Raw genomic sequence first — 26,790 nt, forward strand, 5'->3', positions numbered from 1 at the left:
TTAAAAGACTGTTATAAAAAACTGTATTTTTATTATTGTACCAATAATTTCCCATAGGAATAAATACTAGTAGCTTTGAAAAAAAATATTCTAAAAATAATTCAAGCAGTAACATAGAAACTTTGAAAAGCTTAGAAAAGTATAATGATAAATAAAACTCACTAGTAGTCTAATTGCTTGGTAAGAATCACTCATTATATTTTGATGTATTTTCTTCCAGTCTTTTTTTCTGAACAAACATCTATAATGTAATTGAAATATTAATTATATTATTTAAAGATTATTTTAAAATATTTTTAAAGATGAAGACTATCTTTTTAAACATTTATTTATTTAATTTTTTTAAGTTTTATTTATTTCTGAGAGAGAGACAGCATGAGCAGGGGAGGGTCAGAGAGAGAGGGAGACACAGAATCCGAAGTAGGCTCCAGGCTCTGAGCTAGCTGTCAGCACAGAGCCCGACGTGGGGCTTGAACCCACAAACCATGAGATCATGACCTGAGCCGAAGTCAGACGCTCAACCAACTGAGCCACCCAGGCGCTCTTAACGTTTAATTATTTTTGAAAGAGAGAGGAAGAGGGGGAGGGGCAAAGAGAGAGAGGGAGACACAGAATCCGAAGCAGGCTCCAGGCTCTGAGCTGTCAGCACAGAGCCTGATATGGGGCTCGAACTCATGAACTATGAGACCATGACCCAAGCCAAAGTCTGACAACCAACTAAACCACTCAGCCCCCCCTAAAATTTTTAATTTTAGGGAAAGAGAGCATGAGCAGGGGAGAGGGGCAGAGGGAGAGAGAATCTCAGCAGGCTCCATATTTATTCAGTGTGGAGCTGGACACAGAGTTCGATCCCATGATCCTGGGATCATGACTAGAGCCAAAATCAAGAGTCAGATGCTTAACTGATGGAGCCACCCAGGTGCCCTATATAATTATACTATTTACTCCCCCTGTGTTAATAAATATTCTTTAAACACAAAATTTTTTTTTAAGGTTTTTTTTTTTTTAAATTTATTTCTAGAGAGAGAGAGAGCGTGAGCAGGGGAGGGTCAGAGAGAGAGGGAGTCACAGACCGAAAGAGGCTCCAGGCTCTGAGCTGGCGGTCAGCACAGAGCCCGACGCGGGGCTCGAACCCACGAACCGCGAGATCATGACCTAAGCGAAAGTCGGACGCTTAACCGACTAAGCCACCCAGGCGCCCCTAAACACAAAATTTTTAATGGCAATTTGCTTTTAAATAGTTGGTTGTAAAGAGATCCATGATTAAAATATTATTAACTAGGATTCAACAATTCAGTTTGATATCACATTAAAATCTAATTGGGGTACCGTGGAGGACGCTGATAACAATATGGAGTTACAGACTGGATAGAGAGGATAAGGAACAGATCTGGAAATGACTCCTCCCTACCAGGGCAATTGCAAGCTGCACAGAGGCCCATGAACAGGAAGTGAAAGAAAGGATGTGATAGATAGATGGTCAAGGCAAGGGGTAGTTGTAAGCACCCAGGTGAGGGTGTACGAGTGGAGGCAGATCCTAGAAAACCCATGACCCTAATCATTGAATTTATTAATAACTGCTATTATGCTTTCATATGCTATTATGGACTAAAATCTAGAGTCCAAGTGCCACCTTTATATTCATAGTTCCTTCCAGTCTTCTTTCTAAGCATAAATTTTTTTCACATAGGTATAACCTATACTATGAACATTTTTATTAGTTGCTGTTGTTTTCATTTATATATGCAGTCTTCTAGTTTGACTTGTATAATAAGCTTAGGATAGAGGAAAAGATACTGTGTATCAGTAGAAACAGACAACGTATCCACTTACTAGTTAGGGTCTTAGTTATACCAATTTCCACTCAAATCAACATGATTTTGAAATTTGCAAGGAAAATGGTCCACTTACAAATAATTTTCGGGAGGAGAGAGACATGTACACATTGTGGAGAAGGCTTATGGCTCCTTTTCTTCGTAGGCAACTAGGGGAAGGGAAAAGGGGTAAGTAAAGGCATGTCAGGCAAAGTCAGAGAAGTATCCACACCTGCTCATTATATCAAATGTCTAGAGATTCTCTAAATAATTCAAGTGCAGCCAGCTCCCTCCAGGGGCAGGTGCTGTGGAGAGTTTCCAGACAAGCATCTCCTCTTGCAGAACTGGAGCAGACCTAGGATCTGATTACTTAAAAAGGGGTCTAGTTAGTAGCCATGGCAACCCCCTACTTCAGCCTTGTACCTTGGGTTAAGGCACAAGAAAATACTACTACTACAGCCCGCTGTGATGAGGAAGAGCTCTGAAGCCCAGGTGTCTAGGTTCTAATCTAGGTTCGACTACTTCACAACTGTGTGTCTTTGGGTAATTTACTCAATCTCTCTTATCCTCAGTTTCTGTACTTGTAGACTACGGATAACAATTCCTTCATTCACACTGTTGTGAAATCATATGCAAGGGTCCTACTAAAGTGCTGATACACAATAGGTATCTCCTTAGCGTGTGCCCAACCACATTTCCTAGGAAGAGATGTTTGCACTTTAAATAAAAGAGGAATGTTCAGAATTAAGAGAAAGATATTCCTTAGAGCAAAATAAATATAATAGCCAACAGTTATTGAAGGTTTACCACAGGCTGGACATTATGCTGGGTGCTTTACATATAATCTCACAAAACCCATTTATGGGTAAGCATTATCAAAGTTCTGAGAAGTTTAGACACTTACCCCAGGTCAAACAGCTAGAAAGTGGTAGAATCAAGGCCCAAACCCTGTTCTGTCTCTTATCTGAAAAAAGGCCTGTGCTCTTACCTTTTAGGTAAATTGGTTTCTGGAAGTTACTTTACTATACCAGCGCTTCATTTCTAGGTGAACTGTTTGAGGATGGCAGTGGGGTATAGGGCAGACCGCCTTAGGTCCATGGGGCCAGACTGCCATCTAGTGTTAGAGGGATCTTAGGGCTAGATGGAATAAAGATCGAACTGATTTTCTTCTGAGATGGCAGTGAACAACCCTCCCTTCCAGCCTGGAGTGGGTCTGTCTAGTTTAGTGCCTTCCTATTGGCCAAAGCATTCTCCTAGGAATGGGGGTCAAATAGGTGATAAAGACTGGGAGTTAAGGAGAAGAGCTATCTTGGGGTAGGACAGCAATTCTCCAGACAGGTTAAGCTTTGAACCATTGGGCAGAGGGAGTGTCTCCTATTCCCAGCACATGGCACATAATAGGTGCTCAATGAGTACTGAGTGACATTTTAAATGTCATTCTCACTAAAGAGGGAGTTTGACAAGTAAGAGCAGTTATAAAGTTATTCCTTGATTTTTGCCAGAAGCGCTCGCAGAAAAGACAGTGTAACATGTAACCCACCTTGCACTCCAATAGACTCCAAGGGCATGTTCACGTTCATGACTAGATGAGAACGATGAGACGCCTCAGTTGTTTAGAAATGAGTTGGGGTCAGCAAAGATGTATAATAATTTTATGCTGCCACCTTCATACCAAGTCCCTAATGGTCCAAGGGTCTCAGAAAGCATCCCCCACTGCCTTCCATAACTCTGCTAAAGTGGTCTGTTTCACTAGGTGCTCAGGGAGGCATTGGTCTTAGCTGGGCTACTGGGGAATACAAAGACAGATATACCAGGAAAGGCCCTACTGCCAATTGTGTGGCTAATGCTGATATAGACTCTTCCCTGATCTGCGTGTTCAGTCATTACTGGAATCTCTTTTAACAGGTAGGTGTTACCTCTACTTGTTCCAAATACGGAAACTGGCGGCCATTTTGGTAAAAGTAACTCTGCTAAGTTCACACAATTTATAGATGGCAATGCAGGTTAGCAAGACTCCCAAATGCAAGCTCTTTCCAACATTTCAATGGCTACTTCTCTGGAGTAACAGGACTCCTGTTACTGTTGTCTTTCTCTAAAATTTAAGACCCTCCAAGAGAATTACCCCCATGGAGCCATCAGTTTACAAACAGATGGCTTTTTTTTTTAATACCTTGGTGGTCTAGCTTTCTCTAGTCTAATTTCCTGCAGATCCTCAGTCTGTACCCTCTGCCTGGGGTAAGTCTAAACTCCCTCCCTCCTCTCCAGAAGTGCCCAGGAATTTAGCATCTTCTCCATCTCCTACAGAGCAATTTGGGTTTCCGCATTCTACCACAAAACCTGATTTACAAAACCCATCAATGAACTCAGGGGCACAAAGGAGGCTTCTACACTTCAGAGGGGGGTTTAGAGTAATTGAGACAAACAGTGCTAGCAGCTTACCCAACAGTTATCCTTTTCTCTTCCTTGTGAAGAGGCTCCTAATTTTTGTTCAGGCAGGAGTGTCCCCAACTGTAAAGCTGTATTTCCCAACCTCCCCTGCAGCTAGAGTTGCTCACATGGCTGCATGAAACAGTTCCTTCCTATCAGCTATGTTGTTTAGGTGAATGGATTCCCCTTCAGCTCCATGAATCAGGATATTTTTCTTCCCCTACTCAGTCTCCCTTCTTCCTTACTACTTGGTGCTACAATGTGGCCAGTTAAAAAAGTCACACTTCCCAGATCCCTTGTAGAAGCAAGGAGGGTGTCACGAACCAGTTCTAGACGAGCAACTGGATAGGCCTTCCTGGAAAGTCACTTAGATGAAGCAGCTGGCACATGCTCCTTTGCCCGTGGTTCCCCCTCCTTTCTGGTATCTGGAACACAGTACTGATGGCAGGGACACCACTATCATGGGGAAGAGGCCCTTGCCCTAGGATCAAAGAGCAGAAACCAAAAGGAGCCCTGGTGCCTGATGACATCACAGAGCCTTCGCCTCAGCCCTGGCATGCCTACCTCTGGACTTCTTCTTACATGAGACAAAAAATGAACTTCTATCATGTTCAAGCCCCAGTTGCTTGGATTTCCTGTGACAATGCAACTCAATTCCTACATTGACTACAGTGATTGATTCAAACCAGTTTAGTAAGAGAGGAGCTTAGGACTTTTGTCTGACGGTAGTTTTATTTGATGCCTCCCCCCCAACCCCCATCACCCAACGCATGATATGGACAGCTTGCTGCTGGCAGACATCTAGAACTGTGGTTCTCAAAGTCTGGTTCTTGGATTACTGGTGGCAGCAGCAGCTGGAAATTTATTAGAAAAGCAAATTATCAGCCCTTATCCCCAATCTACTGAATCAGTAATCTATTCTAATAATCCTGCAGGTGATTCTGAGATTCTCAAGTTTGAAAGCCACTGACTTCTAGAGATCCACAGAGAAAAAGAACCAACCCCTGATCAAATCATACCTGAACCAAGTGTCGGGACTTCCTCAGTTATGTAAACCAACAGCCTTTCTTTTGTTGAACTAGTTTGAGCTGAGTCTTCTGTTACTTGTACCTGAGAACACTCCCACAGTTGCTGCTTCATGGGCACTATCCATACAGGGCCAAAAATACTACCCAGAAATGTTCTGTTTCAGGTATCTTTGAGAGATAGAACTGAGCAGTAATCATTATCAACAACCGCCCTCAGTCAAAAAAGAGACCTGATTAGACTTAAAGCCTTAGTCAGGCAAGACTGCCAGAGGCTTCAGCTGAATATGCAAAACCTTTGTGTTTGCTTGGAGATTTGGAAATTGATTTCCAGTTCAGAAGCATGTATTCTACGCTGTACTGCAGCGCTCACATGTTATCTAGAGACCTGAAGACCCAGAGTCCCCTGCTTTGCTCCCACCCCCTGCATAGAGCAGACCTGCTCCCCTCAGCCAAACCAGGACCACCTCTTCTTTCAGGCAGAATGTGATGTTCACTTTCTCTTTCCCAGACCCCAAATCAGGTCTCCACTGCTCACACGGTTCTCAGTAGCAGCTGCTCACTCACTCTAGGTGCTGAAATGTTTGATCTCAGGCTCAGTGCCATTCCTCCTTACTCATGTGGAGGGCAAGGCTGGGCTTCTAATGAAGATAAAGCTGGTATGGGAAAGTCTGGCTTCTGAAGACTGCCTCATGAATAATAGGAGAAAATTCTGGTTTCTTGTGGAATAGAGCCAAGCACACAGCTGGGCACCTGAAAAATCACAAGTGAACAGCTCGTGTCTATTGAGTGCCTGGTATGCCAAGTATTTATGCTACCACCCATGATATAGGAGATGTTATATACCGAGAACACCAAGGCTCCCAGAACCTAAGTAGCTTGCCCAAAGTCACTTGTTTAATAAGTGGTAGAGCAGGGATTTGAACAGAGGTATATACATACACACACACACACACACACACACACACACACACACACACACACATATGCTCTTAAAATGTTTTATTTACTTTTGAGAGAGAGAAGGACACAGAGAGAGAGGGAGAGAACCCCAAGCAGGCTCTGAGCTGTCAGTGCAGAACCCAACATGGGGCTCGATCCCACAAACCTGTGAGATAATGACTTGAGCCAAAATCAAGAGTCAGATGCTTAACTGACTGAGCCACCCAGGTGCCCCTGAACACTGGGATATTTATCCAGAGTCTTCTAAGATGAAAGGGATAGAACTCAAAACTCAAACTCAACCAAATTTAAACTAGCTTAAGCAAAAGAAAAGGAAATCATGGAGTCCAGGGGTGGATTTCAGGCAATGATGGAACCAGGTAGTCAAAGTCTCTATTTATCCCCTGGCACCCTTTCTTGTGTTGGATACTTTCCTCTACATGGAAGGATGAGGACAATTTGTTTTTCTTAATAACTGCACTAAAATTTAGTTCTACTAGAATGCCATTTGGCCAAGTTTAAATCCTCATATGCCCAGTCCTGAGACAATCAGTGTAAGCAGGGAAACAGTACTCTGACTTATCAGAGTCATGTGACTACCACTAAAAATAGTGAGGTTGGTGGTGGGGGCCAGGGGGGAAGATCAGCATTAACCTCCCCTGAATCACAAAGACTGAGTGGGATTACTGCAAAATGCAGGAGAGATGATTTCACGAAATAAGGGATACAGAGCAGACAACACTTATTATAATCTAGTCCTTGGCTGCCCACCTTTCTCTCCATCTGAATACTTTTCTAAATGCCCCATAATCTATGTATATACTGTATCACTGACATACTTTTGGCCGTAACAGAAAAACTAAACTCAAGTAAACTTGGCTTGAAGAACATTTGTTACCTTACATATCCCAGAGGGCTTTTTTCCCCCTAGGTGGGGGAGGTGGGAGATTTAGAACTGGTTGATTCAACAACAGCCTGTTGTCAGGAGTTGGTAGCCAGGAAAAGGGCAGGCCCACATGAGAGATTCCAGAATAAAAGGCAAACAAGTAAGTACTAAAGATTGCCTGGGAGTACTTGTGAGGCTCTGCTTCCTGATCCTCCTTTGTCGATCTCTTCACTTTGGGTTGAAAATGGGAGAATGCAGTCTGCTCATGGCCTCTGTAGAAAAGGACTAAGCCTGTAGTTGCTCTATAGGGGAAATGGCCCTGTTGGATGACTGAGCTTTACCTGCGTTTTCCAGCCCAAACCCCATTGCCATGCCATGCCCTAAGAGCGGCTCCCCTCGGGATGATACCCGTCTCAGCTGTCTGGGACGAAACACCTTCCTATATACCTGTATGAACTTCTGCCCCACATCGGCGTATTCACTGCTCCAGACTTGTTTTCTGTCCCAGCTCCAGACTTCTGCTTGCACCAGTCCCCTGCCCACTCCTTACTCCTGTGACTCATCTTGCTCAGGGCCCAGGTCCAGGCCTGCCTCCTCAGTGGAGTCTTCCCCAAGGGCCCCAGCCTTCTTGGGTCACTTTCTATTTTTGACTACAGGGGTATTTGTTGTCTGGATGGGAGCTGATTGCGCTATTTGCCATACAGTTTCAGCAGAGCTTTGTTTATTGCCTTTTCAGGCAAGCTATGCCAGAATTCCCCATTCCGAGGGCAGGGCAGGCAGGGTGGCCTGCCAGACCATGTAAGGGTCTGGATGTGAAGTAGAGTTTGGAGCCAGTCTGGGAACATGTTCCACACGACACTGTAATTCCTGTGCTCATAAAACATCCTCAGAGGATATTGAAGCATGTGAGTGAGTGCTTATTTCTTTGGAAGGACCCCCACGAGACAAGAAAGTTTTCAACTGCAGACTGTCAGGCACCAGGGACCCTAAAACAGGAGCTCAATGGAGGGAAGGAGGGTAATCCAAAGTGACCCAAGGATGTCGGCGAGGGCTGTGGCCAAGCGGACACTATGTGAACCTGGCACAATGGCAGCACATTTGTGCCATACACAGCTACTCTTCAGATCGTCCCCAGGCTTTCAGTCTTTATGCTCCCGGGCTCAATATCCTGTTTTTCGTCCCGTGCTCTCAGTCTGGGTTCGTCCCCCGCGATCTGCCTGTACTGCCTCCATTGACACATGAGGCAGAATGACTCTCCCCAGCCAACTTCCAGAGAAGAGCCAGTGCGTAACAGCGGGGTGTGAGGACCACAGGGAGGGCAAAGAAACAAGTGTGAGAATGCTAACCATGCACACAGGCTTTTCCTAAGAACTTTATTTCTCAAAAAGGGGGAGGAATCCAAAGTATTAAAATAACCCTTTAATTTTTGTTTTAGAGGGAAAGGGCAGGGTGACAAAGTAATTCATATAAAAATTTCAAGCATAATTGCTGTAGTTACTTCTTTCTGGGACTCACAGCTCCAGGTTCCAACTGCATCCGGGTAATGCTGGGTCCTCTGGGTCTGGAGAGGGGTGAGCATCTGGAATACTTCCATATATTTACCCCACAATAAATACAAAAGTCAATCTTCCTGGTGGAAATGATTCAGTCCATTTCTGCAACTGTTTCTGAGGAGAATGCCAAAAAGAAGAGCTGCCCCTCTTCTAAATTACAAACCTTTCCTTTCTGAAAATGACCGTAAGCATGAAGAAATGAAATGTGGAAAGACATATTAGGTGTGATGGGCTCTAGTGCCAACCAAATGCCAAGGGAGATGTTACCTCATTGAGGCGATAAAAAGGTAAAAGTGGCCATGATTTTTTTCCACTGCCCTTTATGGGGGGAAGCTGTACCTTTCTGCTTCTATCATCACAGGGAACTGGACTATGAGAAGCAAAGTCCCTGTCCACGGTAGTTCTTTTCTAACTTAAGAGAGAGAAGGGTGAATTGGAATATGCGCATTAGCCAGGAGTGGCGTTGCCAAACTGAGCCTGAAAGCCTTGAGGTGCATTTTCCCAGAGGCAGACCCTTCCAGGAAGTGGGAGATGAAGCCCTGGCTCATCCCAAGATTCTTAAGACCATCTTAACTGTGAAGACCTCTCTAATCCTTCCCGCCTCTTCTAGGAATGCTCTCAGTTGGTATTTCTCTGAGGCACAGGGAGGTTCTCGTGAAGATATTTCAAACTTCCGTGCTCGGAAAAATCGGAGACCACGTGGTCCTGCCCTCGTAGCAGCCACTTTGTAGTCAGCAGTCCCTCCAATCCTACTGGCCCCCGTGCGTGGATCCGCGACGTACTGATGCCCACTTCAGCTCCTGAGAAAAAGCAGATGAAGCTGCGGCTTCCCGAGCCTCCACTTCCTGTCCGCCCACCAGACCCACAGCTTTCCCTTCTCCCCACTTGGCACCCTCTCGTCTGCCCACTCCATCCTCCCCAGGCCCGCCTGAGTTCCATGGTCCCCATCAATGTGCTCTCTGGTCACTATGAATCACGACGCAGTCCCCTCCTGATGAAACACTGTGTGGGCATCTCTCGTGCACTTTTATCCCAAATGCATTTTGACAAGACTAGGAGTGCTGGCTCTGGTATCTACTTAGGGTCTGGAGTGTGTATCACAATTTGACATTTGGACATTTTTTGAGGTGTACAACAACGTCCAGTACAAAGGTTTCATCTCCCCCAAACTTCGTTAAGTCCTAGAATGTAGGGACATGGTCTCAATATCCCCCAGAACGCTTAGCACATGTGCCCATTAGACAGTTACTGAATACTTCCCTCTTGCTCTAAGCCTAGGGTCAGGGCTTTAGGGGTCCTCCTGGGTCTGGGTGGGTGTTCTGCATGGTACACAGTGGAGGTAGGGCTCCCCTTGTTTGTCACAACTTTACTGATCATGTATTATGTATAAGGCACCGTGCTGGGCCCTGGGGAGGCAGTGGTGAATAACTAACATGAGGTGGTATTTTCACGGAGGTTATGCTTACGTGGGCAAGGCAGCCAAAGAACACTGCAGCAAATAATTTCAGGTGGTGATGGGAGCGCAGGGAAGGATGCTATGATAGACTGTGTGGGGAGGGTGGCCGTCACATTTAATAGAGTGGTTAGGGAGAGCCTTCCTGAGGAAGCACTTTTCCTCCAAAAGCTGAACAGTGACAAGGATATAGGCAGGGGAAGGGGCAGGTGGAGAGGCGGTGCAGGCAGAGACCAGCAGGGGCAGAGGCACCTGAGTGGGGATATGCTTGGGGGTGGTGGCTGGCAAGGACTGTGTGACCACCAATTCAAATTCTGCTTTAATAGCGTAGAGCCCTCATGACTTCGGGCATGATGCCTAACCATTTCTCGTGCTTCAGTTCATTTGGAAAATGAGGAAAATAATAGAATCCATCATGTAGAACTAATTGAAACAATGCACAAGATACACTTAGTGCAGTGCAGGGAATACGTAAATGCTCAATAAACATCACTTGTCACTGTTATTAATGCACTTCATAGAAATTTAACTCAACCAGAGTTTGAGTGTCTGTTCTGCGCAGGTGATGGAAGGACAATGGGGTGGTCTTTTGCTCTCCCCTATCTTGGACTTTCACTTGAAGCCTGGGCACCCCAGTCCTTAAAAGTATGCTGCTATTTCTTCTTCAAGAACAAGGAACACAAAAATCAGTGCAAGTGAAATAATTAAATCAAAGCCCAACATAGCAGAAATAGGCAACTAACTATAAAGGGTCTAATGGTTCAAAATAACTGAATAAGGGGCGCCTGGGTGGCTTAGTCAGTTAAGCGTCCGACTTTCGCTTAGGTCATGATCTCGCGGTTTGTGGGTTCGGGCCCCGCGTCGGGCTCTGTGCTGACTGCCAGCTCAGAGCCTGGAGCCTGTTTCAGTCTGTGACTCCCTCTCTGACCCTCCCCTGCTCACGCTGTCTCTCTCTCTCTCTCCTAGAAATAAACAAAAACCTTTAAAAAAAACAAAACAAAATAACTGAATAAAATTCTCTTTAACCACCTTCTGTAATTCAATGAGAAGAATTTCTCTAGGCAGATTATCTATTCAAAAATTCAGAAGGATTAAAATGTTTTCACTGGTTGAAATAATTCTCACATGTGTCATAAATGCCTTACTAGAGCTCTGTATAATTCATCTCTGAAAACTAGAGATTGAAAAACCTTATACTACTGGGGAATGGAGATTTTCTTTTTATTAAAAAAATTTTTTTAAGATTTTATTTACTTATTTTTTGTTTTTTTAATTTATTTATTTCTGAGAGAGAGAGACAGTGTGAGCAGGGGAGGGTCTGAGAGGGAGAGAGGCACAGAATCTGAAGCAGGCTCCAGGCTCTGAGCTAGCTGTCAGCGCAGAGCCTGATGCGGGGTTCGAACCCATGAACCATGAGATCAAGACCTGAGCCAAAGTCGGACGCTTAACCAACTGAGCCACCCAAGTGCCCCTTAAAGATTTTATTTTTAACTAACATCTACACCCAATGTGGGGCTCGAACCCCCAACCCAGAGATCAAGAGTCACATGCTCCACTGACTAAGCCAGCCAGGTGCCCCTGGAGATTTTATTTCAAATGATGGAAGGGGAGAGAGTGTCTTTCTGAAACTTTTTATTTCAAAGGTCTGTTTTAGAAGTAAACCTTGCCACCTTTGGGCTTACCTGTTTTTGATGCACAGCATACATATTAAAACGTTCTTATGTCCTGTCCTCATGGATAATTCCTCCCTCTCAGGCAACCTGGCTACGTCTCTTTGAAGGAATAAGTCTGCAACAGCAGTGCTCTTGGGAGGCCTTGGCATGTACACCTGTCACAACCTGTGCATGCAGACATGCTGTGGTCTGTCATACACTAGTGGGAGCAACCCAGCCTTTGGACTTGTACTTTGAGTCTAAAAGACAGCTGGGTGACTTTGGGCAAGTTACTTCACTTCTCTGAATCTCAAAGAACTATGAAAAAGAAAAGACAAGTACCTACCTTCTTAACATGCAAAATGCTTAGTGACAGGACTTCCTGGCTCATTGTTTCTATTCTTTCTCATCAACCCCTCCTCCCACAATTTTGTCCCTATTATTTTGATCAAGTATGTGACTGTAAAGAAGAGGTATCTCTTCCACCTTCACCATACTCTTTGGACCACACAGTGATTCACAAAGGGACTCCTTTCTTTCCTGACCAGAATCTTTCTTACCCAGTCCAAAGCGGTAGCCATCAGAGAAGCGAGTGCTGGCATTCCAGAACACACAGGCACTATCTACGTGCTGGAGGAAGAACTCTGCTGTTTTCTCTGCAGCATAAAGAGAAGAAACTGAGTTAGGGTGAGCCCTAGAGAACATCCCTCCTTCCAGTCACGCACTGGTGACTGATCAGGGCTGGGCCCTGGCCCCTGAAGAGCTTCTCCACACATTAAACATGCAGACTTGTGAAAAATCTAAAAAGGAAGACTAACCAGCTTCATCAGTCCCTGTTATGGAAAGAGTAGCTGCCTTTGAAAAACGGTTGGAATCGAGATCTCCTCCTGTAGACATACCCTTGATGCTGCAATGACCTGACTATATTATTTATAGGTTCCAGAGTGAGAATGCTTAAGTTTGAATTCCAGTTCCAAACTCAACAGCTGGGTGACCTTGGGCAGGTTTCAGAAGCTCTCTATGCCAGAGTAAAATGCAGACTAACAATATTACCTAGCTCGTAGAGTTGTGTAGAGGATAAAATGACTTGAAATCCATAGAGCATTCACCCCAGAGCCTGGCACACGTAAGTGCTCAGTAAACATCAGCTATTATAATTTGTAGTGTTGTGATTTGCCAATAAACCGACTGCAGATCCCGTGAGGAGGCCATTTACCACTGGTTGCCTTTCCTGCTGGGCCTTCAGTGCCTGACATCTATGTGTGTCTCTCAGTACTTATCTGTGGGGTGAATGAGTGTGGTGAGCTGCTTCTGCTAGGTTTCCTCAGCTGTAAATGGGTTTATTCCCATAACCTGGAAAGACTGCTGTATGGATTAAATGGTAATACCTATGACACAGAGTGAGTCATCTTCAGAGTAGAGCTAATCATTTCTTCCCTACCTCCTCCCCTGGGGCTGCTGTGACAATATAATGAGGTGGCAGATGTGAGAGCACTCAGTAGACTAGTGAATTCAACTAATGCGAGGCAGTAGCATTAGTGTATTCAGACTATGCTTTCCTGCAGCCAGAAGGACTGAAGGGAGCTGGACCCCATGGAGACCAAAGAGGAAAAAGCAGGTGCTACATGCTTGAAGCACGTGTGCACGTACGCACTGACCATTCTCTGTGACAATGACGTCTGTGTGCGAGCTGCCATACTTGTGGATGTGGTCGATGGCCTCCTGGACGCTGTCCACCACTTCAATGCACAATTCCAGGTCCCCATACTCAGTTCGGAGGGACTTTACTTCAGAGGGGCTGAAGGTCAGATAAGAGGCGAACTTGGGGCCTGCGTGAATTTTCACCTGTTATAGAGTACGTCGAGAGGTGACCATATAAACCCAAAAGCAGTCAGCCAACTTGTACTTCCTCCTCCAGAACCAAACAGCCAGATGAGCCTGAAGGTGAGGAGCCTGTGGCTGCTATGGCCTGGACAACTAAACCAGCCCCTGACTTCCTTTTATTTTATTTTCTTTCAGTTTATTGTCAAGTTGGATTCCACATAACACCCAGTGCTCATCCCCACAAGTGCCCTCCCCCATGCCCATCACCCCCCTTCCCCTCCCCCCCACCCCTACCAGCCCTCAGTGTTCTCAATATTCAAGAGTCTCTCCTGGTTTGCCTCCCTCCCTCTCTCCCACTATTTTTCCCCTTCTCCTCTCCCATCGTCCTCCGTTAAGTTCCTCCTAATCCACGTATACGTGCAAACATATGGTATCTGTCCTTCTCTGCCTAACTTATTTCACTCAGCATAACACCCTCAAGGTCATCCATGTTGCTACACATGGCCAGATTTCATTGTTTCTCATTGCCATGTAGTATTCCATTGTGTAGGTAAACCACATCTTCTTGATCCATTCGTCCATTGATGGACACTTAGGCTCTTTCCATGTTTTGGCTATTGTTGAGAGTGCTGCTGTGAACATTGGGGTACATGTGCCCCTATGCATCAGCACTCCTGTATCCCTTGGGTAAATTCCTAGCAGTGCTATTGCTGGGTCATAGGGGAGTTCTGTTGTTAACTTTTTGAGGAACCTCCACACTGTTTTCCAGAGGGGCTGCGCCAGTTTACATTCCCACCAACAGTGTAGGAGGGTGCTCATTTCTCCACATCCTTGCCAGCATCTATCGTCTGAGAGATGCTGATTTGCTATCGTCTCCTGATTTGCTCATTTTAGCCACTCTGACCAGTGTGAGGTGGTATCGCAGAGTAGTTTTGATTTGTATTTCCCTGGTGAGGAGGGATGCTGAGCATCATTTCATGTGTCTGTTGGCCATATGCATGTCCTCTTTGGAGAAGTGTGTGTTCATGTCTTCTGCCCATTTCTTTACTGGATTATTTGTTTTTAAGGTGTGGAGTTTGGTGAGTTTCTTACAGATTTTGGATACTAGTACGTTATTTGATATGTCATTTGCAACTATCTTCTCCCATCCCATCGGTTGCCTATTAGTTTTGTTGATTGTTTCCCTTGCCGTGCAGAGCTTTTTATCTTGATGAGGTCCCAAGAGTTCATTTCTGCTCTTGATTCCCTTGCCTTTGGGGATGTCCTGACTTCCTTTTAGAAGCAGCCCACCACCCCGCAGAATGCTGGGCTTTTGAAAATGTTAACTGGCTACTTGCCAGCAATGGGCCTTCAGTAAAACTGGAGCAGGGATTTAAGCAGGAAGCCTTTGAATGTTAAGAATGTGCAAGGCATTTAACAGGCTACCGACATAAGCCCTGGACTGCTGGCGTCTCACTAAAATGAACACTTGGCTATAAAAATCCTGCTCCCTGAACATGGGACACGCAGGCATGGACTCACATGGAAAGGAGCCGATGGCCTGTATACATTTCTACTCCCTTCTCTCTGGAGAAGTCCTAAGCATGCTTCAGAGGAAAAGAACACTTGGTAATCACCTCAAACCATGCTCACCTGTCAGATTTCTAACTTTGTCAGTCAGGCCCCAGCGCTAGGCTCAGCTCAGCATCAGACTTTGGGGTTAACCCTGCTCCTGGCTGGATGAATTGAAGAACTGGAGGCTGGTCACTGAAGGCCCCAGTCACAAGTCTGATCCCACTCAGGCTTCAGTCCCTGAGACCTCTCCAGGGCAGCGTTACTGCCTTGGTTCTTTGGGACCAAACTCTTGCCTTTGCTCAAGTTACAACAAGCAGAGTTTGTCCTGTTCTTGTTGCCCCTGAGGCCCTTCTACCTGCGACCCCACTTCCTATAGGCCTGGGGTCCAACCACATTCCTCACAGACAAGAAACCCATCGCTCTGGGCAAGTCACGCTGCTGGCTTACCTCCTGCAACACAAAGATGTTGCACGAAGTACACATATTGACTGGTTTTTGATTTGAGGAATTTCAAGGCAATCTTGACTTGAATGACTAAGAAGGTCATGGGTTCATCTGAATCAGGACTGGAGGGGTTTATTCCTGGCTAAAGAAGAGATTTCCGCCTGTCTAGTCCAGCACAGTCCAGTGTGGTGTTTGGCATACATAGGTGCCCAATCAAAGAGGCCAATAACGTCAAGTAAGGCTTCAAACGTGAGTGATCATGCGATCTAACTCCATTTTAATTTGTGGGGTGTATTTTCATTTTCAAAACAATCCTTTCAGGTTCTCATAGGGACCATGACCATTTCTAAGTTGACTAGAGCTTTCCCTTCCAGTTAAAGGATGAAAGGGAAGAGACATATACTTAGGGTCAAAGCAACCGAGGCCAGCAGCCACTTTCTCTAGATACTGTGCTTGTTTATATAATTCTGAAAGAGTGCAGTGACATCAGATATTAAAGCTTACAATGTGTTCTGCCAGAAAACTTAAGGCTGTCTGTTTTTGCCTGGAGAGCATCTATTTTTCTTTGCAATTAGGACTTTAAGATGGAACATACATTTGTGTGAAACGTACTGGCATTGGTTTTTATAACCTCAATGGAATGGTAATAAAATAGTCCAGAGAGACATCATATAAATTGTGAACTCTCAAATACCACTGTATTAAGTACATTAAAATTGGTTAATTGAAGGCCCTGGTGGTGAGGTGGGCACATATAAATTTCTGGTTTAAAAACATTTCTGCACAATCTTTTCAAACCAAATCCAAATAGAAATGTGTGTTCAGAAATATAAACTTGACACTATGCCGCCTGAATAAAAGGTTCCAGAAACAGTCTTTTCAGTGGGCTGCCATGTGATCTGTCTTATCTTTGACCTCTCTTAGCATTTACCACATTCCACTTTGTAATGTGGCTATGTGAGCATGGGTTTCTTCTATCTACTAGACTGTGAGAAGGCAGGGATAAGTCTTACTCCTCTCTGTGTACTTAGCACAGAACCCTTTACACAGAAGATGCTCAAAAGCATTGCTTCTTAAATTGCCTTAAATGGTAAGGCAGCTACCCACAGGCTTCTCAATCTCAAAATGGAAGACAGAAAGGGACGCAGGAGTCCTGTGGACTTGTACCTGTTCCACTCTCAGCATGTCAATGATCTGGTCAAATAATGGCGTTCTCAGCAGATCTCGGTGGATTAACAGAGTCTCCAAAGCATTACAGGCAGCTGGATACTCACATTTAGAATCTCGGACTGAAAGAAGGAAGACAAATGATTGTTTCTATTAACATGCTCCCAAGTCACAGAGGATCTGCTAAATATTCTGCCGGCACCCAACAGGGCCCCCGTCTAACTCACCCAGTCTGGTGGCTTTATCGACACTGGCCTCTGAATCCACATACATGTGGCAGATCCCTTCACTGTGCCCCATCACCGGGATCCCCTTAGCAGCTTTCTGGATATCTCGGACCAGCTGGGAAGAGCCACGTGGGATGATGAGATCTATCATTTTGTCTAGGCGACAAAGGTCTTCCACTTCTTCTCTGGTATTCACCTGAAGAGGTAGAGAAATAAAAGCAAAAAAATGACATCTGACCTCACGAAATACAAAGTAGCAGCACCCCTTCTGCAGATAAATGTCTGTACCTTGGGGAGAACTAAATCAGATGCTGTGAAAACTTATTCCAAAAATAAGATAAATGTCCTGTTATCATGGGAACTGAAAAGCCTTCTAGCAAATACTTACACAAACACTATACATTAGGTGCTGTGTTCTGTATTACAAACCTGGAGAACATGTCCCAGTCCTCAAAGAGCTCAGAGTCTAGCAGGAAAGACATGACTAGGACACAATGCGCCATAACTCAGGGCAGATAATTTTCAAAATGGTACCAAGGTACCAAGCGCTACCACTGGAAGTCAGAGGGGCTACAGATTGTGGCCGGTTAGGAGGATCATAACGGGAGTGCTGCACTGTGGCTTCTCCAACCATAGCCTTCAGGACAGGCTGGGTCTTGCTCAGGAGTCCTGGTTCTCCACAGGTGCCCCTGACTAGCTCTCCCCTGCAGCAAAGCCCTTGTTTCAGGACACGGAGAGGACGGCCTTTTTTCTTCCTCTTGATTTTTAATTCACCCATATGGTCATGTTACTTACAGAGAAACACAAATAGATACGTATGAGAATGCTCGTAACAATTTTATTCTGCATAGCCCCAAATTGGGAACAACCCAAAGTCTGCCAACAAAAGAAAAGAAAACTTTCTGCCAACAAAAGAAAGGATAACAGGTACCTGGACTACCACATGGTGATAAAAAGAGAAAGCTACTGCTGGATGTAACAATGTGGATGGTTCTCACAGACATAAAGATGCACGAAAGAAATATAACACGAAAGAGTGTATTTTGCTATGATTCCATTTATAATGAAGTCCAAGAATAAACAAAAGAAGGTGAATGTGAAAGAAGTAAACCATGGGCTACCTGGTGGTGGGCCTGGGGCATACTGATCAGGAAGGGCAAGAGGGCGCCTTCTGGGGTGCTGGAAGGGTTCCACAGCTGGATATGGCTGGTGCCTATGTATGTATGTGTACAGGGATATGTGGATAAAGTCACAGAGTTTTTCATGTAAGATTTGTATACTTTACCTTATGGATGTTATATATCAATAAGAAGGGGGGGGGGAGGTGGCAGGAAGCCTGTCTGATTAAGGTAGGATGTGGTAGAGATGGGATCTGAATACCTACAATCTGTGCCCTTTCCACCCGCTGTGGAGCCATAAGAAAAACCCAATTCCTTCAGGGAGCATGTAATACAGTGGGTTTACAGACACTGTCCCAGCAGCCAGCAGAATCCTGGAATGTTGGAGTAGATGGGCCTTGATGGAGAAAGTGAAGGATCTAGAGTTAGCTTAGGTTCAAATCTAAACTTTACCATAGACTGGGTGATTTTAGATCTGAGCCTGTTTTTTTCCCCCTCATTCTGATGCCATCTCCCCGTTACGGTTGGTATGGAAGATTAAATGAGGCAATGGATGGGAGTTGCCCTGCCCACAGCAGGTGCTCAGTAAGCTGTACCTAATACTGTCTAGTTCAAAACCTCCACCTGCTGGCTAAGGAGAGTGAGACAGTGGTTAAAATGATGAACATAATAACAATAGTGATAATAGCATGACCTCATTCTTACATGCTACACAGTGGTTTATGACAAACTTTCATTAACCGTCTCATCTGACTTGCCCTAAATCACTCTTCCAGTGAGCAGAACCCAGACCTCATACTCTAGGTAAGTGTGTGCCAAGAATGAATTGGTAACAAGTACACTTGTAAATCACAGTGCCAGGACACAGCTGAATGAGAGTGGCCTTCAAAGCCACTGAAGACCCATGTGGACCAAGAAGCCCCTGTCACCGTCCAATGTCAGCAGGTACACAGGACCTGCTGCTGTTCCAGTCAAGCTTGCCTATAAAAATGGCTTGGCCTTACATGACCTAAGTAAGCTTTGCTTCAAACACCCAAACATCAGATCCAGCCCCTCTGGGTCTGATTTGGCTCATTCCCAGGGGCCTACCAGCTGTATGGCCTCCTTGACTCCATGGATTGAGAGGGCCTCTTGGGCCAAAAGGTGAAGAATCCGGTTGCTATGTGTGGCCTCCTTTCCTCCTTTGAGTAATAAGCCATTACCACTTGCTATAGCCAAGGCTGCCACCTGCAGATCAAAGGGGAGAGAGCAGTGAACCAAAGAGAAAATGCAGTAACAGTATTTTATACACTATACTGATTATTATATAATATAGTAACAACATTTACTGAACACTTTAATAAGGCCTAATCTATTTAAACCTCATGACATTCCAGGGAATTAAATACCTGTTTTATCTCCTGCTTTACAGATAAAGACACTGAAGCCCAGAGAAGTTGGTAACTCCTCAAAGTCGCATAACTTCTAACTGGCAGGGCCAGAAGCTTTGACTCCAGAGCCAAAGCACCAATTTCAGTAAACTATACAGCATCCTTAGCACCATTAGCAAAGTAACCTAAGTAGCCAGCATCACATGGCTCCCCTCCCCACTTTGGTCCTGGTAGAGGACACAGAGCTCAGCTGCCTTTGTCTGAGGCTGGGTGGCCTCTCTGGCCACATCCTACTCTGGCCCTGTAACTATTCTAAGAGCTTTAAATGTTAGTGCTGAGAACCTGGAGCAGACTAGAGCCCTGTCAGACCCTGGACAAGCTGTGGTGGAGATTTCCAGGAAAGGAGCACATGCAGAGAGCACAGGAGCCTGAAACGCTTTGTGGTGATACTCCCTGACATGACCTAAAACTAACTTGTTCGCCTAGGACTCCCATACCAGGGGGTCTGTCCTCAGCCGCTGCTGGCACACTGCCCCCTCTGGCCACATACCTGTTTGCAGAAATACTCTAGTGAAAAAGCAGGCCGCCCAGGAGGAGGGTTAGTTACCCTCTTAAAACAAAGAGTTAATAACTCTGACATGATAATCTAAGGCCTGAAGCTTAACTTTCTTTTATTTATTTTTTTAAAGTTTACATATTTATTTTGAAACAGAGAGAGAAAGCATGAATGCGCTCATACATGGGGGAGAGGGAAAGAAAGAATCCCAAGCAGATTCTGCACTGTCAGCATGGAGCCCAATGTGAGGCTCGAACTCACAAACTGCAAGATCATGATCTGAGGCGAAACCAAGAGTCTATAATGATTAACATCATGACTGAGCCACCCAGGCGTCCCCTGAAGTTTAACTTTCTGAATGTTCTTGGGATGAATGAAAATCTTCCCATTTTTATAATGTAATAAAAAGGAATTTTACTAAAAAACCTTGCCTGAGCATGTTCATCTCAATTAGTGGCTCTTTTTTTTTTTCTGTTTTCTACATATTTTATTTTATTTTATTTATTTTATTTTTTAATTTTTTTAATTTTTTTACAAATAGTTTATTGTCTTGATTAGTGGCTCTTAATCCTTTTTTGGTTTTGTTGCTCATGGACCCCTTATAAAAATAATGTAAATCTTCTCTCTATAAATGCACTAGCACACAGAACTGCATACAACTTTTACAACTCATGGATTCTGTGATGTCATCCAGAGTTAAGATCCCAGGTGAGGAGCATGAGCTGTAGTTGGCTAGAGAAGAGACCTTTCTCCATATGAAGTATCTGCTAGTATGGATGAAAAGTAGCAGAGAAACGTCATGGACCCATTCCAGTAGCAGATTCCGGTTCTACAGTTTTCACTTGGTATTTCTGCAAACAGGTGTGTGGCCAGAGGGGCCAGTGTGCCAGCACCCACCAGGGGCTGAGGACAAACCCCATGGTACAGAGTAAACAAGCTGGTTTTAGGTCATGTCAGGGAGTATTCACCACAAAGCATTTCAGGCTCCCGTGCTCACCCTGTACCCTATGGCAAAGAGGTGCTGTTTCTGTTTTATTTTTCTTTAGATATTTGTTTATTTTAAGTAGGCCCAATAGGGGGCTTGAACCCACAACCCCGAGATCAAGAGCTGCACACACTACTGAGTCTGGCCAGGTACCCCTGTTTTATGTTTTTATTTTTTTTATTTTTTATTTTTATTTTATTTTATTTTTTTTCTAAATGTTTTATTTATTTCTAGGAGAGAGAGAGAGAGACAGCGTGAGCAGGGGAGGGTCAGAGAGAGAGGGAGTGACAGACTCTGAAACAGGCTCCAGGCTCTGAGCCGGCAGTCAGCACAGAGCCTGATGCGGGGCTCGAACCCACGAACCGCGAGATCATGACCTAAGTGAAAGTCGGACGCTTAACCGACTAAGCCACCCAGGCGCCCCTGTTTTATGTTTTTAAATAGATTTTCTCTTTGAGATTTTGAGGCTAATGAAAAGAAAAAGCTGGCATCATCCTACTGTTCAGTCTGGTGGGAAAACTGTCCCCAGATTTTAAAGTGTTTACGGTAACCAGTGGGGCAACCCTCTAATGCCACTCTGTATATCAAGGCATGGCTCTTGGAAACATCTTTTAACATATGATTTCTCAACACTAGCCTGTAATATGCCAAATTCCTTAACGAGGGTTGTATTTCCATTAAATACTGAAAGTTCTTTTTTCCTGAGAGACTTCCCTAAGGAAGGCCATCTGTGACACTGAGAACAAAGGGGTCTTTTTGACATGGGTAAAACCAGCTACAAGATGAATGACCTTGCAGTAAGCTAGCAGGGACGCTGTGGTCAGGAATATAGTGCCCCGGTGAGCTAAGACATATGGAAACGTGCTCCTGTGCTGTGCTAGGGAAGGTTCATCTGTTACAAGTGTGACAGGAATAGTAACTTCTGTAAGCTTTAGTTTCCTCAGCTGTAAAATGGACATAAGAATATGTACTTTTGAATCACTGGAAGAGTCAATACATAAATTACTTTAAGAACCACCTAAGATGTCTCAAAAAATTATCTCTGGGGAAGAAAAAAAGAAAACTTTCTAACCAAAAGAAGAGAAAAAGAAAACCACCTTTGGGAGAGTGTGGGTCCTGAAACAACATTCTTTCCCTACCCCAATGGCAGGCACATACCTGGGGTAGACAGTCTGGGCGAGACTCAAAGATGACCAGCAGGACCCCAATTGGGACAGTCACTTGTTCTAGTTCCAAGTTTTTGGCAATACGGGTTCGACGCAGAACACGCCCCACGCTGTCCTGTGAGGAGGCTGCAATCTGCCGTAGACCAATGGCCAGGCTGTTCAGTTTAGATGTGGAGAGGCTCAAACGTTTCAGCAGAGGAGCTGCGAGTCTCCCTGAAGAGGTGTGAGGAACACATGATAAAGGAGTGGCTCTGGACAGGCTGCAGCTGCTTTACTGAACACACGGCACTGTGTTAGGAACAGACACGAATTTACCGGGTCTCGAGAAGACAATGACATGTCACTTAGTTTTCTAGGGTGCTTTTGGCAGTGTATTTCATCATGTGAAAGTATGTACACTGATATCCTTTGTGTCAGCAAATTCAGTTCCAGAAATTTGTCATCTGCATGAGGAAACTCGCATGTAATGACGATACTTGTCACAGCATTTGTATAATAGAATCAAATTCTACTTCAACATTTAGACAATGAACTACGAGGCAGTTATTAGAAATATCTATGTATACTGATATGGAAAGCTGTCCAGGATACAGTTTATGAAGAGGGCAAACTACAAAAAAGCATGTATAAGATCCTATTTATCAAATATTGCATATATGCATGTGGAGATGTCTGGAAGTCACAAGAACAGTGATGATCTCTTTCTGTGTTATTTTAATTTTTGTAATGATTGACTGATTTTTATAATCAGAAGCAATAATGATGTTTCCTTTTGAAATAAAAACTTAAATAGAGTTATGGTAAGTTCTCTTTTTTTTTAAGTAGGCTTCATGGCCAGTGCAAAGCCCAATGTGGGGCTTGAACTCACCCTGAGATCAAGACATGAGCTGAGATTAAGAGTCAGATGCTTAACCAATGGAGCCACCAAGGTGCCCCAATAATGGTAAGTTCATATTCAGAATTTTCTTTAAATTTAAATGCAATTGTTTGCATGGTATGATTCTCTTTGCACGTGCGTGCGCGCACACACACACACACATTCATATACACACATGTATATATACCAGGGAAAATCACCTGGAATCACACATAACAAACCATTACTATGGCTAATGTTGAGATGAGATGATGAAAAATTTCCTTCTTTTTTATAGTCATATCCACCAAGATAAAATAATAGAAAGTGTTCTACTTAGGAGGAGAGGAGGCTACTTATATTAAGAAAAAAGCTGAATCATCATTTTAACAACCAATTACATCAATCCATTTTCTTCACTATGTGTTAACATCAAGTTTTAAACACAGTGCATGTTAAATGTTACATTCTGGTTTTCCATCTCACAATGCATGTATGCTTTCCTTGTGGCCAAAACTGTTGTAATTCCTACTACATACTCTACTGAGTTGACACAGCTTCACACATTTAACCAGATCTATGTTGTTAAACCCTGAGGCTGTTTGCAGTTTTCAGTGTGATAAATAACCCTGCTCCAAGAATCTTTACATACAGAGCAGTTTCTTCTTGAAATAGTTTCTTAGGATAAATTTCCTGAAAAGGGCTTAGGAAGTCAAAGGGGACCACCCTGCTCATGTATAGCAAGGACTCTGTTCATAAGCCACCGTGCATCCTTACAGAGAGACAGAACAGAGGTCAGAAGTCAGACTTTTGCCAACAACTAGCTGTGTGACCTTGAGCAACAGCTTTAACTTTGGTGGGTCTTAATTCTTTTACTTTAAAGAACTGGGTAAGATAATCATCAAAGATTCTCTCATTTCTGAAAATCTATTTTATGACTTTCCAATACTGCAAAAATTCAAAAGACCAGATGTAAACTCTAAAGGAAGTTCCAAAGCAATAGCTGAAAATGTTTTGAGAAATAAAGCAATGCTAATAAGCCTTGCAAGGTTTCTTTGAAGGGAACACTATTAATCTGGATGTTTAATTTAAGGCACATTTATTCAAGAGAAAAGGAAATTCAAAACCCCATGAAACCACCGCCTATTTTTAAGGGTAGAAATACAGAGAATTAGGAAGGAGAGAAAGACTAAGGGCTGCCCTGTCAACATATTTAGTTATGTGCACTGTGAGTTCAGCCGTATCACTCCCTCTACCATCTGCACCTCAGAGGCATTTGTGGATGGCATCTGCTGCTGGCTCCGGGTAGGCCACGCACTGATTAATAAACTAGGAGATAAGCTATCTTTCATGAGAAGCTCCACAAACTATTTCCACAACTATCTTACATGGGTTGTAGAAACTCATGGTCCTTGTGGGTTTCAATCCTGGATTTGTCACTGGCCATATGGTTTTAGGCTCATGACAACCAGCCTGTGCTTTAGTTTCTTCCTCTGTAAAATAGGGATGATAAATAGTAGCTAACTCAAAGGTACCATGTTGGAAAGATAAAATGAAATCCTAGCCTTTACAGCACGATGCCTAGTGACACAGTAAGTGTTGGCTGCTATTAGGGAAATGTCTAAAATGGTGGGGTCCTCAATATTTTTCTTTTTTGCCCTGAACTGCCATAGTATCCATGGCTCATGACCTGTGGATATAGAAGAAGCTCCTCTGGAGGGCTGTACTAGAGTATCCGGGAAAGGAGTTGGAGATGGTAAGCATAATTTGAATACTAGCAAGCAGCATATAATACAAACAGTACATAATATAAAATTTCTTCTATAACAATCTTTTTTTTTTTTACATTTTTAAAAGTTTTTATTTATTTATTGGAAGAGAGAGAGAGCATGAGCAAGGGAGGGACAGAGAGAGAGTGAAAGAGAGACTCTGTAGCAGGCTCCACACAGCACAGAGCCTGATATGGGGCTCAAAGCCATAAACCGAGAGATCATGACCCAAGCTAAAGTCAGATGCTTAACCAAGTGAGCCACCCAGGTGCCCCATATAACGATCTTGTCTTTAGGCAGACTATGCTATAAGAATTATTAGTAAAACAAAGAACAAGAACCAAAACAAAACCCTCTGTCACACTGATTCCAAACTGCTTGGTCTTTACCCTCTGCCTCCTCCAAGTCTTTCTTGTTGGCTAACAGGATCTCATCACGCTGATCCGTCAACAAATCAGCCAGATGATGAATAATCTCTGCTCTCTAGGAAGAAAGGTAAAACAAACAAGCAATTACATTAATCTGAGAAGAACCCATACCATACTTAAACCTACTCCTCTGAATGAGCCAGGCCTTGCTCCTAAATCTAAGGTCACCATTGATTGAAATCTCCTTACCTTCTATCATCCATTACACACCTTGGCTCCCCTCATTTTTTCCTTCCTCTCTCACTACTAATCTCCCCCTACTTCTTGTATTTCTTCTTCTTTTACCATTCCTGATTATTATGATTAGCAGATCACGGTCCAGCAGTAGGGAAAAGGCACAATGAATTACACAATCGGTCCCTAAGATGGGGGCTAGCATTTTGAATTCACATGATATATACATCTCATGATATGTACATGAGATATTGATACTCAATATCAATGGCTACATAGTTTATTTATTAAATAAATCTTGACAACTACTTATTTTGACAATTTTGACAATTACTTATTTAATGAGTTCATTCAAAGGGGAAAACCCAGTCTTGCATGCTTGAAGAGACCTCACTCCTTACCCAGCTAGATTAAGAAGTGTGGCAAATCAGTGTGATTACTGAGGAAGCAAAGAGAAGTGGTTTAGAAACACAAGTTAAGCTCTTCTTTTGCTTTCCTTTCTCTACTTGTAGTTATTTAAAATTTTCTTTTTTCTCAGGGCAAAGTGCTCCCTAGAAGAAATCTAAATACACCATCCTTAGCAACACAAGCTTTGAGAAGCCAATCCCCAGCTTCCACCTGATGGCCTTGCATTTCCAGACTTGTAGTGTCTGCCACTTCACGGTGGGCAGGCCACAGACTACAGGACAGGCTTTTGAGCTTCCATCTAAGGTAAGTTAGGTGATTCAGATGCATTAGAATAAGCAGTTTTCCTACATTTCCATGTCCAGTATGTGGCAGGCTTAGGAAACCTCCTTGGTCTCATCATTTTCATGATGTTTTTGGTCAAAACATTGTGACAAAAAGATACCTTATGCCAGAGACTACAAAAGAGGAAATAAAATTTACAGAAAGAGAAAAGGGAGAATAAATCTGAATCTCACTTGTAACTAGAATAACTCTGTAGAGACAAGAGGAATGGAGGGGGAGATGGCAGCCCTGACTACACTAAACCTCACAGCATGACTCAGTGTGAAAACCAACCAAACTATTAGCTAGGGTTATTACCTGCTCAGGTTCCAAAGTGGCCAACATCCTTCCTCCTGATCGAGCCATTTCTCCCTGCTGCTCAACGGTAGGACCTGCAAGAATATTTGCAAACATCAGATCATGGACAGCAACCCAGCATGTGCGCAGGCTCATCACATACACAGAATGAATGCTCAATGTCTTGGTGTGCTTGCTTCCTAGAGGTCATTCAGACAAAGTGGCAAAAGAATACACTAGGTTAACTCAGACATAAACACAAGAAACTTGTCTATATTTCTGGGGTAGACAGTATAAATTACATCTTGTAGAGTTCTTTTCAATTCCACTTTAGCTTATATTCTCTAATGTGTTTGCATTTCTGAATATAGATT

General features: G+C 43.8%; 1 protein-coding gene and 1 non-coding gene across 3 annotated transcripts in view; both read right to left on the reverse strand.

Moving 5' to 3' along the window:
- Positions 1–455: 455 nt before the first annotated feature.
- Positions 456–540, reverse strand: TRNAR-UCG. Its single transcript has one exon. It is a non-coding gene; the product is annotated as a tRNA-Arg (tRNA).
- A 7,958-nt stretch (positions 541–8,498) lies between these two features.
- ALDH18A1 (aldehyde dehydrogenase 18 family member A1) overlaps positions 8,499–26,790 on the reverse strand; it is a 43,171-nt gene continuing 24,879 nt past the window's right edge. For both annotated transcript variants that reach the window (XM_039230249.1, XM_039230248.1), the window contains exons 10-18: positions 26,438–26,511; positions 25,178–25,271; positions 22,156–22,376; positions 19,176–19,313; positions 16,969–17,164; positions 16,742–16,863; positions 13,411–13,597; positions 12,313–12,408; positions 8,499–9,447 (exon numbers count right to left, since the gene is read on the reverse strand). In XM_039230249.1, coding sequence (XP_039086180.1) covers positions 9,266–9,447; positions 12,313–12,408; positions 13,411–13,597; positions 16,742–16,863; positions 16,969–17,164; positions 19,176–19,313; positions 22,156–22,376; positions 25,178–25,271; positions 26,438–26,511 — 1,310 coding nt within the window. In that variant the 3' untranslated portion in view covers positions 8,499–9,265. The remainder of the gene's footprint in view (positions 9,448–12,312; positions 12,409–13,410; positions 13,598–16,741; positions 16,864–16,968; positions 17,165–19,175; positions 19,314–22,155; positions 22,377–25,177; positions 25,272–26,437; positions 26,512–26,790) is intronic.

This window comes from Hyaena hyaena, unplaced genomic scaffold (assembly GCF_003009895.1).
Source record: "Hyaena hyaena isolate Hyena2069 unplaced genomic scaffold, ASM300989v1 scaffold_44, whole genome shotgun sequence".
Taxonomy (NCBI): domain Eukaryota; kingdom Metazoa; phylum Chordata; class Mammalia; order Carnivora; family Hyaenidae; genus Hyaena; species Hyaena hyaena.